This window comes from Heloderma suspectum, chromosome 1 (assembly GCF_057233095.1).
Source record: "Heloderma suspectum isolate Gila_16-S chromosome 1, 16-S_ref, whole genome shotgun sequence".
In the NCBI taxonomy this organism is placed as follows: domain Eukaryota; kingdom Metazoa; phylum Chordata; class Lepidosauria; order Squamata; family Helodermatidae; genus Heloderma; species Heloderma suspectum.
In genome coordinates this window covers 108,202,226-108,216,639 of record NC_139458.1, presented here as the reverse complement: position 1 = coordinate 108,216,639, position 14,414 = coordinate 108,202,226, and the positions used below count along the sequence as shown (strand labels likewise).

General features: G+C 42.2%; 1 protein-coding gene across 1 annotated transcript in view; it reads left to right on the top strand.

The window, feature by feature from the left end:
- Positions 1-14,414, top strand: part of CCDC73 (coiled-coil domain containing 73) — an 85,914-nt gene that overhangs the window by 45,796 nt on the left and 25,704 nt on the right. Inside the window, exons 9-11 of the mRNA XM_084853242.1 lie at positions 2,963-3,091; positions 3,537-3,596; positions 7,366-7,470. Coding sequence (XP_084709368.1) covers positions 2,963-3,091; positions 3,537-3,596; positions 7,366-7,470 — 294 coding nt within the window. The remainder of the gene's footprint in view (positions 1-2,962; positions 3,092-3,536; positions 3,597-7,365; positions 7,471-14,414) is intronic.

Genomic DNA, 14,414 nt, shown 5'->3' with positions numbered 1-14,414 from the left:
ATCAGGGATGGCAAACTCATATACTCTGTAGTACCCAAGAAGGGTGTGCCTATCTCTCCTCCCCTACATTATACTTCCTTGGGCACTTCTGAACTAAGTGGGAATTCTGCATGAATGTCCTTTGCACTCTGTGAGATCTGTTCCCTTTGCTTATACATGAGCAATAACATCACAGGTGAAGAAAGAATGAAGACACATCAGAGATCTCCCTGAATCAGTAAACTGTGCTGTGCTATCATTAGAAGGAATTGTATTATATCCCACATTCCTAGCCACAATGTCATTGTGAGATTTCTTCTCTTTAACTAGATGCAGAGTGCAAAGAGCATTCATAGGGTTGGATCCAATGTTGCCCTTGCGTGGGTGACTCAGGCATGGCGGCAGTGGCATGTGAATGGCCCCTACCACTGCCAGCCGCACTGTAGCACTTCCAGGGGCAAGTGTTTCTGCTAGTTTCAGTGCTTGCCCCCAGAAGAGCAACATCGCAACCACTAGCAATAGAGGCTGTGCATGCACCACCATCAGCATGCCTGGGCCACCCACACAAGGGCATCATTGGATTCAATCCATAGTTTTCTACTTGGCTTGGCAGTGCCTGGAGTGGGCAGGTGGCGGTGTGGTGGTGAGGAATAAATGGACAGTGTGACCCAAGGGCCAGTCAAAATCACTTCATGGGATTTATGCGGTCAGTGGCTATCTACTGGTTGGCTATCATTACTTTATTTAACTAAACTTCTTAATTGCATATTATTCTATAAAGGGTATGAAATGGAATAGTTTAGACAAGAACCAGGGAGATGTTGAAACTTTCTAGCCAGTAAACTAAGTACCTATGCGAATCTATAGCAGCTGGCCAACATCTCTTAAGTTCTTTAGAATTCATTCTTTCTCAACAGACAGATAGATAAGAGGAAAAAGAAACAAAATCACTACATACAAATTGGGTAATTTGTTTATCCTCTTTTCCCCCCTGAACAAATTAGGTCAATGCATATGGCAATAATTTAGCATTCACCCAGCACTTACTATTGTTTTGCCGTTTTAACAGAACATACAGCTTCTCATTGTTAAAATTCATTGGAGTATGATGCCTTTTAAAATTCCTTCAGAAATCGGCTGCATTTTATGGCTAAAATAAAATAATAAAAATGTATAAAGACCGGGCTGAATTTTTTATTTTATTTTTAAAAAACAACAACACTAGAGACCATTACTGTAGTGTACATCCTTGTACACAATTGAATAAACCTTCCTATCTCCCCAGTTGCTGAAACAAGGGCATTCTTTGAATGGGATCCTGTCTCTCGAGTCCAAAAGTAGGGGCAAAGAGGCTTGGCATCCCCATGGGACAGGCTTCTTGGTTTCCAGACTAGCTTTATAGGTAGAGAACCTGGGCTTTGGGGGAGCTGCCTATCTTTTGACTTTGTTCTTACTAGTTTCCCTCCTCTCCATTTATTTTTCAGTCTAAAACAAACAGACGTTTGTTTTCATTCAGTCATTTCTCCCTTCCTGCTTATTAGCTAACAGGGGAAGGAAGGCTTCCTACCCACATTAGGGGTGAGAGCTACCATGCCAGCATCTACCCCTTTAGAGGCAGTGGAGTGCTAAACCTTCACAAAATCCTTTATTCCTTTCCTCTAGACAGGAAAAGGAAATGCCAGGTCAGCAAGTCAAGAACTTTGGGGGTGATGGAACAGGCAAGAGCTAGCAGAGGGAACATCATGCTTGCTATTTTGACTACTGTATTAGATGTTTTAAATCAGGTCTCAAGTGTGTTTGCCTCATTCTGGCCTCAGCGTGTACATCCAAGGCTATGGATGCAAAAGGCTCTTGGCATCTGTAGCGGGGAAATTCCACAGATGGAAACTTGTTTCCTGGCTGGTAGAGATCCACCTTTTGCTGGATCAGGGTTATTGTTTACTGAGAAATGGATTTTCATTAAAACTGGTAGCTATATTTATGTAACTTGGTATTCATAAAGTTCAGCAGCTCAGATAATCTCCATTTCTACTTTCCACTGTTATATGATTTTGTCCAGAACAGTTAAACTGTTGGACTGTGATAAGGGGGAATTCCACTTTTATGAAGAAAAGTTAAACAGACCAAATTTAGTTGCTCCTAGATAAAACTATTGCCATTCTGAATGCTTGGTTCAGTGCTATGGCATCATGAAGAATTCTTGATACTATCTACAAACAGCATTCATAACCTTTGCTATTTGTCTGAATAAACGTCAGAGCATTCAAGGAGAGAGAGATATTAAACAGGCTACCCCATACAAAAAAGGGAGGGGTAGGGGAAAGATGCAATATTTATGACTCCAGGAATTATACATTGTAATTTAATAAGATCAAAGCATGTACTGATTTGCTGCAGTAGCTCCTTTGAATAAACTAAGTAGAAGAACTTCATAGAATTGGAAGATACATGACACTTCTAAAATACTTCTCATTTTAAAAGTAAAAATTTAACAAAGGTCTTAGATATATTAAACTCATGTAACATGCTTAACTCTTGTGAGACAAAAGCAACTATTTAATTTAATTTAAAAATTAAAGATCTTATTTTCTTCCTCTATCATTGCTTCTCTCTATTTAGAGCAGTAGCTACTGGTAAAAACTTAAGCAGTATGACAATGCAGTGTCCATTTATTTCTAGTAGTATTCAAACAGAAAAAGGACAGTAACATTATAAATATATGTTTTTTGTGAAAACAACATAACTCTAAAACAACTCAAAGAACATATGAGTGAATTCAGACAGAACACATTTAATTGTGAACATCATTTCAAAGATATGTCATCATTGTCAATTTGATCAATAATATTTAATGCCATTAATATTCTTGACTTCATGTATTTTGTTTAGAACGAGATTAATTGGAGTAGAAAATAAGTTTTTGTCTTATTTGGCATTGCAAAATAATCTTGAGTGAACTATTTATGAGTGTTTCCTAATTAAGGAACTAAAGAAAGTTACGGCAGACTTGATAAGGTCCAATGTCACTTGTCAACACAGAGTGGGAGAAGACAATCTCAATCTTACAGCAAAGGAACAGGAGTTACAAGAGCTACAGCAAAAATATACAATGGTATTTGATAATTAATGTTTGTCAGCTAACATTTCCTCTTATTACTTTACAAAAAGAGAGCTATATTGATATTTAATAGGTATCTTTGAGATTTGATGTGATAACATTGCTTTAAATACTGCAGTTTTGGGCAACTTTAGTAAATGTACCATGTAAAGTGCTGCTAAGTAATTTGGGCAGCAACCCTATTGTTGCTTACCTGGGAGTAAGTCTATTGAATTAAATGGGACTTAGTTCTGAGTAGAAATGTTTAGGACAGAATGTAAGTTTAATAGTTCCTATATGGAAATGTAAGAAAAATGTTACAATCTTTTTTATATTTTGTTATATAAAAATTGTTAGAATAATGTTGAAAAGTAAACATTACTAATTATGAGGAACTGTGCTTTGAGAACAGCAGCATGAGCCAACTGGATTAGGCCCAATGTGTTTATTTCATTTATAGGAAATGGAATTAAATAGAAAAATCACTGAAGAAAATGCACACCTTAAAGAAGAGAAACAGGTAATTTGTAAACAGAACGAGTTATTTATTTATTTATTTAATTTGTATCCTGCCTTTCTGCCAAAATAATAATAATAATGGCACTCAACAAGGCAGGTAATGATAAGATCCAAATTAAAAACAGAACCTCCATTAAAATACATCACAAAACAAGTACATTAAAACAGAATTTAAAAAGTATATATAGAGAGGTTAGAGACAGACAGAGACAGAGAGAGAAGTAGGTGTAAAGTGGCACAACAGCAAAAGAAAAAATGGATGTCATGTGTGATATGTAGGGAAAATTACAACGGACCTAAGAACAAGATTCCTTTACCACGAATCTGCAATTCTTACCAAAATACTAGAGCAGCCTGTTCGAGACATTTTAACTCACCTGCATATAGTCTCTTGGATTTACAGTTGCTTCCAGTTGAACAGAGGACACTGACATGCTTCACAGAAAAGACAGATCCAGAACTCTTACTCCATATGGTCTTAATCTGGAGGACAATTCATAAGCTTTATATCAGCCATACTTCTGATTTTCTATCCTTAGGAATTTTCATCTCCCAGCATTCCAAATTGCCATTCTTGCTATCCATTTAACATCACAGCTACTGATGAGGGCAGAAGCCAAAATTTTTAGCTCTAAATATATGTTGAAAATACTCTGTTGTTAGTCTATCTCATATATATTATGAATACATTATATATTAATAATATTTATTAAGAATAGATTAAAGTAAAAATAGGTCTTCCAAACAAAAATATACTAAACATTATAGTATTCTGGAGTATATATATATCTTCTGGCCCTTTTTATTTACTCTCTTGATGTGGTTGAACTTGACCATCCACAGCATTGCATCCAGGTGTCTTTTCTCATCATAGCCAGCCAGAGTGAAGCTCCAAGTCATTCAGCAACTGATGGCCAAGCTCTCAGAGGATGAATCCAGATAATGTTGAAATAAGAGTGCTCAGCAACCCCAATGGCAAAATGTACACCCATCATTGATAAGGCCTTCCCTGGTTACTGAGATTTGTGTGGTGCAAGGTCTAATTGTGTCCGTGTGGCAGATGAAAGGAACAAACCAGAGACATCAGCTTAAATGGGTTATTAAATTGGCCACAACTTTATTAATTTTGAATAGGATTGACGGAGGCATAGGGCATGGATCCCACGATCGGGCAGCCTGACTGCTGTCTGATTTTCCTTCCTGGACTTCCTGCCAGGAGTTTTGGTGGTGAGTGGAAAGGTCAGAGGCCCACCACAGCACAGACTGCTAATGTGATCCTCTTTTCCTCCACACTGGATGTGGCACTCTTGCAGCCACCCTGCTGTCCTGGTCTTGGTGCCACACCCACCCAGATCCTTTAAGAGGATCCCACCACAGGGAAGTGGGGAGCCCAATACCACTCTCCCTCCCAAACTGATCCAGCCCAATGCCTATCTCACCCCACAAAGTTGTGACATAAACAATACAATTCCAACAAGAAAGCCCACAAGTAAATAATCTGTCTTATTTACACATGGACTAATCTTGCAATACGGAAGGCAAAAACCCTGCCCACTTTTTTTGCCAATTAGAAGGTAGGTAAAATTCCTTCCCAGCCCCATTAACTGGAGACTAACTTCTGTCCACTGCAAGATCTACTATTACTAGATGTGGGTGGATGGAAGTCAGCAACAGCGATGGTGCCAGCCAACCCACAAGACCCTGTTCTTCTGTGCGCCAGACAGACCAGAGAGGGAACTGCCTGCAGCTGCTCCCATTCAGTTTTTCTCCTCATGGCACCACCCCTGCCAAGCCAATCAGCCTTTCAATTGGCTTGGTGCTATCCTGCCGGTTCCCTTCCTTTCCCACCACTGGACCTGCGCGCGCCCACAATGGCGACTCCCTAGTAAGCAGGAAACTCAATGTATAGTCAAAGGATGCTTCTGGACCCCATCATCACCTTTGAAACTTTAGATTCTAGCAGTGGGTTGGGAGTACTTCTTTACTGCTCTTGCAGCCTGATCCTTTCCATGTTTACTAACACAAAAGCTCAACTCATTCCTGATTCCCAAGTATATGTACATAGGACTGTAGCCTTAAATTCTGGTTTTTCTGCTTCATTTTACCTGCAAATGCATTAAAAATAAATGTGGTGAAATGTTTGGTGCCACTGGAATGGTTAATAAAGATTCCAGATCTACCATAAAATGAGCAAGGCTGTTCAAAAACAAAGTAAAGTATTGGGGTGTTCTTATTTTTAATCTTTGAAAATTATTGCTCAATCTGTAGAGCATTTTTGTGAGTTTTACTATTGATATTACAGTTCTTTGATTTCAGTGTATTTTGAAATGAATAGATCTCAATTACAAATGTGACTTGAATCATATATAAAAATGAATTTACTCATATCATATTTGTTTTCATGAAACATCACACAATTTTGTGTGGTTTTAAGTATCTCTGGTGTTCATACCAAAATTTGATGTGAAATTTATCATGAATTGTTAATGGTGTTCAAGCAGTTTATTTCAGAGAATTTCTATACCTCTTTTCATATAATAATAATAATAATAATCCCAACACAGTTTATAAGATAAAATACAATAAAAACAGTCATTAAAACAATAAAACAATGATACAAGCAATAAAATCTCAGTAAAATAACCAGGGGTTTCTGACAATGCTAGTAGTCAGGGAAATGCCTGTGCAAACAACGGTGTCTTCAGTTGCTGGCAGAAACACACTGCACTAGAGCCTGCCTGATCTCAGTGGGGAGATCATTCCACATAGTGGGTGCCACAGTTGAGAAGACTTTCCTCCACACCATGGCCAAATGAACCTCAGTAGTCCACAGTATGGTCAGCAAGCCCTCCCTCTCAGAATGTAGAGACTGAGGAGAAGGTGATATCTCAGATAGGGCATCTCTACACCAGCCTAAAATCCTGCATTTAAAACGGGGCTTTCTGCTTCCGTTTTAAATGCAGGATCACGACGACTCCCTTTTTCAAGTGCTTCCTTTCCCCCCACCCCCTTCCCCCTCCTGAGTCTCCATTATCTTAAATTGAGCCGCTTTTACTCTTTTCACGGAGGAAACTGAAGCGGAACACAACGGGGTAATTTGACAGCTCATTATCTGCAATCTATTTAAAAGTGGAACAAAGGGCATTTAGTGCAGGAGACGCCTTGAATGATCACAGGATCATGTCAGGAGCCTGCAGACTTCTGTGAAGGAGCAATCTCAATCGCAGGATAAAAACTCAGTGTGAAGGAGCCGAAAATCTTGTCCTGACCTATTTAGGGCCTTGTAAACCAGCAATAACACCTTGAACTTGGCTTGGTAGCTAATCGGCAGCCAATGAAGAGCTTTCAGCACAGGAGACGTATGTATGTGGTAAGAAGCACCACGAAGCAAGTTTAGTCAAATAGGCCTCATGAACATTAAGATACTAGGGGCCAGATTATGAACCTGTACTTTGCCATTTATCTACAAACTGACTCCCGAAATAGTGTGTGTGTTGTTTTTAAATGTTGAATTCCAACTGCAGCAGTTTAAGAATGCGAGTAACCACTACCGTTCTGACCTCCAAGCCAAGATGTAATTATATGTTCTCGTTTTTTACTGTTGATTCATGATATTGAGGCCAGTGGTTATGATTGAACCACTTTTACAACAAAAGTAAAACAAGAACTTATAACAGGGATACTGCCAATATATACAGTATACATATCCTATCATACTCACCTTTGCAGAATAACCCTATCATTTACAATGTCTTTCTTTTATTAATAAGGAGATTATTGCTTCTCTACAACATATGCAGCGACTGCTCTGCAGACAGACTGAAACAAATGCCAAAATGGAAATGGAGTTGAGTGGCCTGAAAGACGAATGGCAGGTCAGATGGTGATTATGGACTCTGCGGCTACCTGCTAAATAATTATAATGACTTCAAATCTTTTTAAAAGATTGTCATATGCTCTTTAGAATTTAGGGTGGTATCCAATTAACCCCTCCCACCAACAAAATAGTTTGTGTCAGTAGAACAGGGAGGAGCATGATTCTTCCTCCTCCAGCAGCTTGCCGCATACCCTCTAGAGCAGATTTGTGTGTGTGAGTGTGTGTGTGTGTGTAAGCTGCAGGGGGAAGGAGAGTCCTTTTGTATGAGTGGACCTCTGCTCACATAATGTTGGATTTCACCCTTAAGACTGAGTCCTCATCTTCTTGAAACTATCAACGTGAACCTTGAAATGTGTCCTGTGGCTTTCCATGGACCAGGAGGGTTTCTCCACAACAATGGAAGGAGAAGCCAATCATGGCTTACCTGACTTTTTCAAGGAGCTGGCTTTGCTCCATGCAGCGTACCACAAGTGAGTGCATCGCACCATTCTAAGTCACTTCACAGAACCTACTTCCGCGGCGGGTGGGTGGTGGTGGTGGAGTGAACGTAATCTGACTGGCAGGGGCTGCTCAACAAATAAGAGAGGCTTCCCCCCCTTCTAGGCTTCCCTCCTGCTGCTTTCTTCTTCTTAATTACAAGCCTCATTGAGCACAATGGGAGTTACCTCTGAGTATACGCTAATTGGTTTGTGCTAGGAAAGACATGCAGGGGAAACACAGGAGTGGGAAATAACCCAATGCTGCCAGGAACAAAAGTGTGAATTAGTTACTTCTGATGTGTGCATTCAAGGGACAAGCCTCTTTGGCCAGGAGGGGAGTGCCTTCTGACTAGACCCGGAGTTTATCGTGGAAAAACCAGTTCTTCTGAGACTGGTTTTATAGTCCGACTTTTCCTCATTACTTTGGCTTGGTTATTGTCTTATTGGGGTGTGTTCCATCACCCACACTTGCGTCAGTATCATAGTCTTGCCCATGGGGGCGTGTAGCCTTGCCCATAGGGGTGTGTTGCTCACCTGCCTTGACCTCACTGACCCAACTCTTTCCCTCCTGGTTTTCCAGACGTTTGAACGCTGTTTTGGAGCAAGATGCTGAGGGACCGACTTTGTAAAAAATATTGAAAATAAGCGCTAGATCACTAGTGCATATAAGTATGCTATCGTGTGCAAGCGAGTACTCCCACTACAGCCTGAAAATCAGTTTATCTCAGGTGGGGATGTTAGAGAATTCCGCCATGGACTCCAATGAGGCCAGATTCCATGGTGGAACAGGGCAATCCCCCCTGCCACCCCACGAAATTTCCCTGGGACGGACCCTACCTTTTGTCGGCCGTCCGGTCTGTCCGCTGACCTGGTCTGCAGCCACGAATGGCTGCCCCAATCTGTGGCTGCCATTTCCCTCCCTACTTTAGCCATGATAGGCTATGTAAGTATCTACATCCGCTACGCCATTTGCGTCCCTCCCTTTTGCCGTGATAGGCTACATAAATATATATGTAGCCTATCATGGCTAACGCAGGGACGCAAATGGCGGCCGCTACACCATTTGCGTCCCTGTGTTAGCCGTGATAGGCTACGTATATATTTACGTAGCCTATCATGAAAAGAGCAGGGACGCTCTTTGCTGTGATAGGCTATGTAAATATATATGTAGCCTATCACGGCTAGCTCAGGGATGCAAATGACGGCCGCTACAGTGGCCACCATTTGCAGCCGCAGCCCGGCAGCGGACGGAGGCAGCGGGGAGGATTCCGGGGGGAGGGACGGATTGCCTCCCCCCCACCGCGGACGCCCCGGATGGAATGGGGTGAGTAATCCGTACACCCCTAATCTCAGGTCGCTTCCCCAGAATTACATATGGGGAGGATCCACAGCTAGTATTCCTTTGTGTCCTTTGGTCCCATTTCATAAGCTTCATAGTTCAGCTTTCGTATTACACACTAAGGCACTATCTCATTATAACACAATTGCACGGCTCTTCCATTATGCATACCCTCTATGTCAGTATCACTCTATCTTGAAATAGCGCTAACATGCATTTGCACTATCGTGCGATAGTGCTATCACGCATTTGCGCATTATTTCAGGGGTGCCTGCTGACTCCCGTTGTAGTCAATGAGGCTTATTCCCAAAATGCACTATCACGTATTTGCTCTTTCACACAATAGCGCATTTATTCAGGGGTGCCTGCTAATGCGGTAGCCTGGTATTTAGAGGGAAAGGAAAAAAATGGGTGGAATGGGTCATTGGTCCAGGAAGTCTACTCAGAAGTAACTCCCATTGTGGTCAATGAGGCTTGTTCCTTAGATTGCCATTAAGGGGAGTAGAGCTTGGGGCGGGGGCTCTCTTATTGGTTTAGCAGCCCCTGCCAGTCTGATGATGTTGACTTCCAATCCCCCTACCCCACCTGGAAGTATGTTTCTGTGAGCAATTTATAATGGTGCAGTGCAGTCCTTTGTGGAGCCATGCGCGGAGCAATGCCGATTCCATCGGTATTCCTTGATTTGCTTCGCCGTTCCGTTTTCGTGGAAACATAGCCCAAAGCTAAAATAAAGACCTCTGTTAGATCGGAATGATATCCTCCAAAATGTACAGTAGGATCCCTTGAGGACTCCTTAAATACAGCTTTCCTCAAATAGGATGTCATAATCCCATATATGTCTGCTAATTTCTCAGATATGGAGGCACTTCTACTAATTCTGATGAGTTCAACAACGCTGTTGAGAGCTATATTTATTATCACAAATGCAGCACTAGTTTCACATGATGACACTTTTGTTCAAAATTGTTAAATTGCTATCTATTAACTAAAATAATGTATCACTAAAATGAACAGATTGGAAGATACCTAATGTTAAGAACAATTTAAAAAGAGAGCAAAGTTGGATTGAGAAATTAGACTTGTCAGCCTAATGACTTCATCTCTCCTGCTGTGAAAGAAAGCTCTTTTCATACACAGAGCAATTACATTGGATGCAAACCTATTATTAAAAAGACTCAGGTCTTACTAATCTTTTTCTGAGTTTGTAAACATTAAAAAAATTACCCTGGCAATGCATGTAAATAAAATTTATCATTATTATATCTACATTACAGGAGTCAAGGCTGTGGGTTTTGCCAGCCCTGCAAAGTAGCTGAGTGTTGTTATTCCCACTTTATTGTGTGTGCATGCGCACGCATCTGTGTGTGTGTTTAGATTACTGTATGACAACTCTGCAGTGTAGTCCAGTGTTGTTGTCCAGGCTCCTGGAGTGTTGGTTATCTTAGGGAAATGCGAGTGGTGGGGCTGCGAAGTTGATTGTAGCAGCAGTGCAGTTTATTAAGGTCTAGATCACAGTCATCAACATGGCATCCGTGGGCGCCATGACACCTTCAGGGACCTCCAGTGGTGCCCACAAAGCTCTCTCCTCCCTGTATCCTTAAAAATTTGCTTTAAGAAAAACCTTGGAAAATGTTATGCCTGTCTTTCTAGCCTGTAGCCTTGCTCTTTCTCTTCCCTCTACCCCTTTGCCTTGTTGTTTCCCTTTTCCTCCCAGCCTCTAGCCTCACTATTTTTCTCCCTTCAACCCCTTTCCTTGCTATTTCTTTCCCTTCCAATCTTTAATGTTTTTTATTTCTCTCCCCTCTACCTCTTTTCCTTCCTATCTCCCCCTCCCTCCTACCCTTTAGCCTTACTATTTCACTCCCCTGCCACACTTTAGCTCACTTTTGACTAGCCAGGTCCCCAGAGCAGCCATTATGTGACTAGCCACATCTACCATGGGAGACATTTTGTGGTAGCGCCCACAGCAGTTTCTCAAATCCCCAAATGTGCCCATGGGTCCAAAAAGTGAGGACTCCTGGTCTATAGAGGTTGTTGGGATTCATATGTGTGTGTATATAGATTTAAGAGAACATGGATGTTTTAGTTCTTCCAGGAGACTTGGATGGGGCCTCTCCCTCTCTCTTTTCATTCAGGCCTTAGACAGCATGCCATGGAGCTCCTCAGAAGGTTTTCTCATACTTTGTAATAATAAAGAACGCTATTGTGAGGGTATCTGAACCTGTTGCGAATATCTGTTGCCTGGAGAGCAGAACCTAGGAGAAGACTGGAAGCTGAGCAGATCACCCTCACCCTCAATATTAACTGTGGCCTTTATACTTGTAATAGCCCTTAGCCCAAAGGCCATTACAGCAGTGAAGAGAGCAAGAGGGGAAAATCAAAGGTTTCAGCAGTGGGTGGAAAGGCATTGTCCAAACACCAGTCTACCCACTGAGAAATGACAGACCTGCTAGGCAAATTTCTCAAAGGGCAGGCCTTCTCACTGTCCTGGTGCCAGGTGCATCACAAGGTCTCTTGCCACCTCAGGGGAGAGAGAAGCGCCACCACTGCAACCCCCCCATCCCTCCTCCTTAACTTTATCACCTGTGCATTTACTCTATGGAGACCCACGCGGCCTGAAGACGTGACTGTGGGGCACTTGTGGGAGTTTATGTGGATCTCAGGAGATCTCTCGAGATCTCTCGGGGCTCTCATGGGACATTGCCTGTGGCTTGTGATTGCTCTGGATCCATGTCTTCCAGCCATGTGTGACAAGGGAAGGAGGGGGAAGCCGGCTGCTCTCTTGCTGCAGCAAATGCCCTTCTGGTGGGAGAGGGGAAGTGGCGCAATTTGCCAGTCCTCCTGCTCTACTGCGTGATGTGGGTGCCTGCTTAATGGGTGGGCCGGCCCTGCCTGGTGCCTAGGCCTTGTCACCACTGCACAGTCACCAGATCTACCAGAAATGGTATATCTGTTCTTTGCTTCTGTCAACCCCCCCTTTTTATGTGCAACTATACACAAATCCAAAATCTACAGATGTGCAATATATTTATTAGGACCAACTGAAATTCCTCAAAATTATGCAAACTTTCAAGTTCTCTAGGAAGGGGCAGAAGGTAGATCTGGACCTACTGGTAGATCTTTAGGCAATTTGCCATAGATTGGCAAGGATTTCTGACAATCAAATGTTTAGCAATAGCAACAAGACAAATTAATTCCCCCTACCCCAAATTATACTGCTGAAATGAAGAAAGCCTGGGGTAACCAGGAGTGGATTTTTGTGTGGAAGGACCATGAGCTCTATTCAGTCCCGGTACTAAAAGCAAGTTCCTGGGCTCAGAAATCTTTAATTCTACATGTATCTCTTCCGCATCAGGCTCCAGTTGGTGAATTTCAGGGTTCTGGTGAAAAACAAAGTAGATCGTGCAAGAAATTCTTCTTGGGGTGAGAAATAAAGTCCAAAAATGTGATCAGATGTTATGGCCTGCAGTTTAAACAGAGCCAGTCTCAAAATGGAGATTTGCAGTCTGAATGAATTAGTCAACGGTAGGTGTTGCAAGTATTACATTTCATATATTAATGCATTTTGGAAAGGACAAGCAATGTCTGCTCTCCATTTCTGAGAACGCAAATGCCAGCTGTAACTAATCTGCCTCTTGGCTGGTAACGTAGCATAAAGCAGAAGTGCAGAGAAACACGACAGTCCATATATTAACAAACCGGAGATTAATTTTAGGTGATGCACTAGATAAACAAGTCAATTGAGGCCAAATTGTGAGTATTACCTAGTGGTTGGAGAGAATGGAACCCTCAGTGCAAAGTCTCTCTTCAGGTGGTTGAAAATCTTCATTTGATTCCATCCCTACCACTCACTGTCTACTTCATTCAGACTGCAAATCTCCATTTTAAGACTGGGTCTATCTAAACTGCAGACCTCATGGCCATAACACTTGGCCACATTTCTGGATTTTGTTTGTTCCCCCAACCCTTACTTTTTGTACTACCTAGCCTGATGAAGAGTTCTGGAGAATTTGAAAGCTTGCACATTTTTGTGGAATTTTGGTTGGTCCTAATAAAAGTATTGCCCAATCATGGAATTTGGGGTTTTTTTCTCATGGGCCAGCCCAGCTGATATTTTTTTACATATACAAAATGTGCAGCCACACACAAATGTGCAGTTCCAAGGGGAAAAAATGCAATTCCAGAAGAAAATTCCTGCAGTTCAAAACTCAAGCCATGCACATGTTGTATTATGTTGAAGTAAAACATGGTTGATAACAATGTGAAAAGTTAAGTTAGTAGTCAAGGCTCCTGTAGAAACCTAAACCCTGATCAAGCACATCCATTTCTGCTAGTCTTCAGTCAATGCTTCTAAGATGAAGGAAATCATTCTAGGACAACTCATATGAAGTTGTCAGTATTATGATAAGGACAGTGATACCATAAAATGTCCAATATGACATTCTTAAGAGCGGTGTTCTGTGTCTGTACATCTGTTCCCCCTCTTTTTCTTAGTTTTTTTTTAATGTCCCTCACTCTAAATAAAGCTTAGTCGGAGTTCACAATGTGAATCTTGTCTAGAATACTCTTCTGCATTAGTGCTGGCAAATTCCCCGGATTTTCTGCCAGTCTGTATAGGCTTCTAAGGGCGCAGTCTTACGGCCACTAGTCAGAGGCTAGACGGCCATAGGATAGGTTGGTTCCTGGGAACCAACCTTGGAGCCCACGCCCCGAGATCCGTTCCCTGAGAACCAACCTCCACCCCCTCCCATGCTGCCTTGTAGGCAGTGCGGATTGGCCCCGCACTCTGTGCATGTAAGAGGAGCATGGAGCAGGGAAAACAGGGCGTTCCTGGATGCAGGTCGGGCGGGGCGGGTGGATGTACCTTTCCGACACTTCCTATGCATCATCCAACATCCGCCCTCCCCGCTCCGATTTCCCACAGCTAGACAGCTGAAATCGGCTATCTAGCCATGAATGCAGGGCAGCTGAAGTGCAGAGGGGAAGCTACCCTCTGTGCTGCTCCTGCCCTGCATTGGATAGGCAGTCGCCTCCAAGTTCGGAGGTGGCCACCTATCCCCATAGGATTGCGCCCTAAATGTCATGGAAAATGACTAAGCAACAAAGCATGTGCAGACACACAAG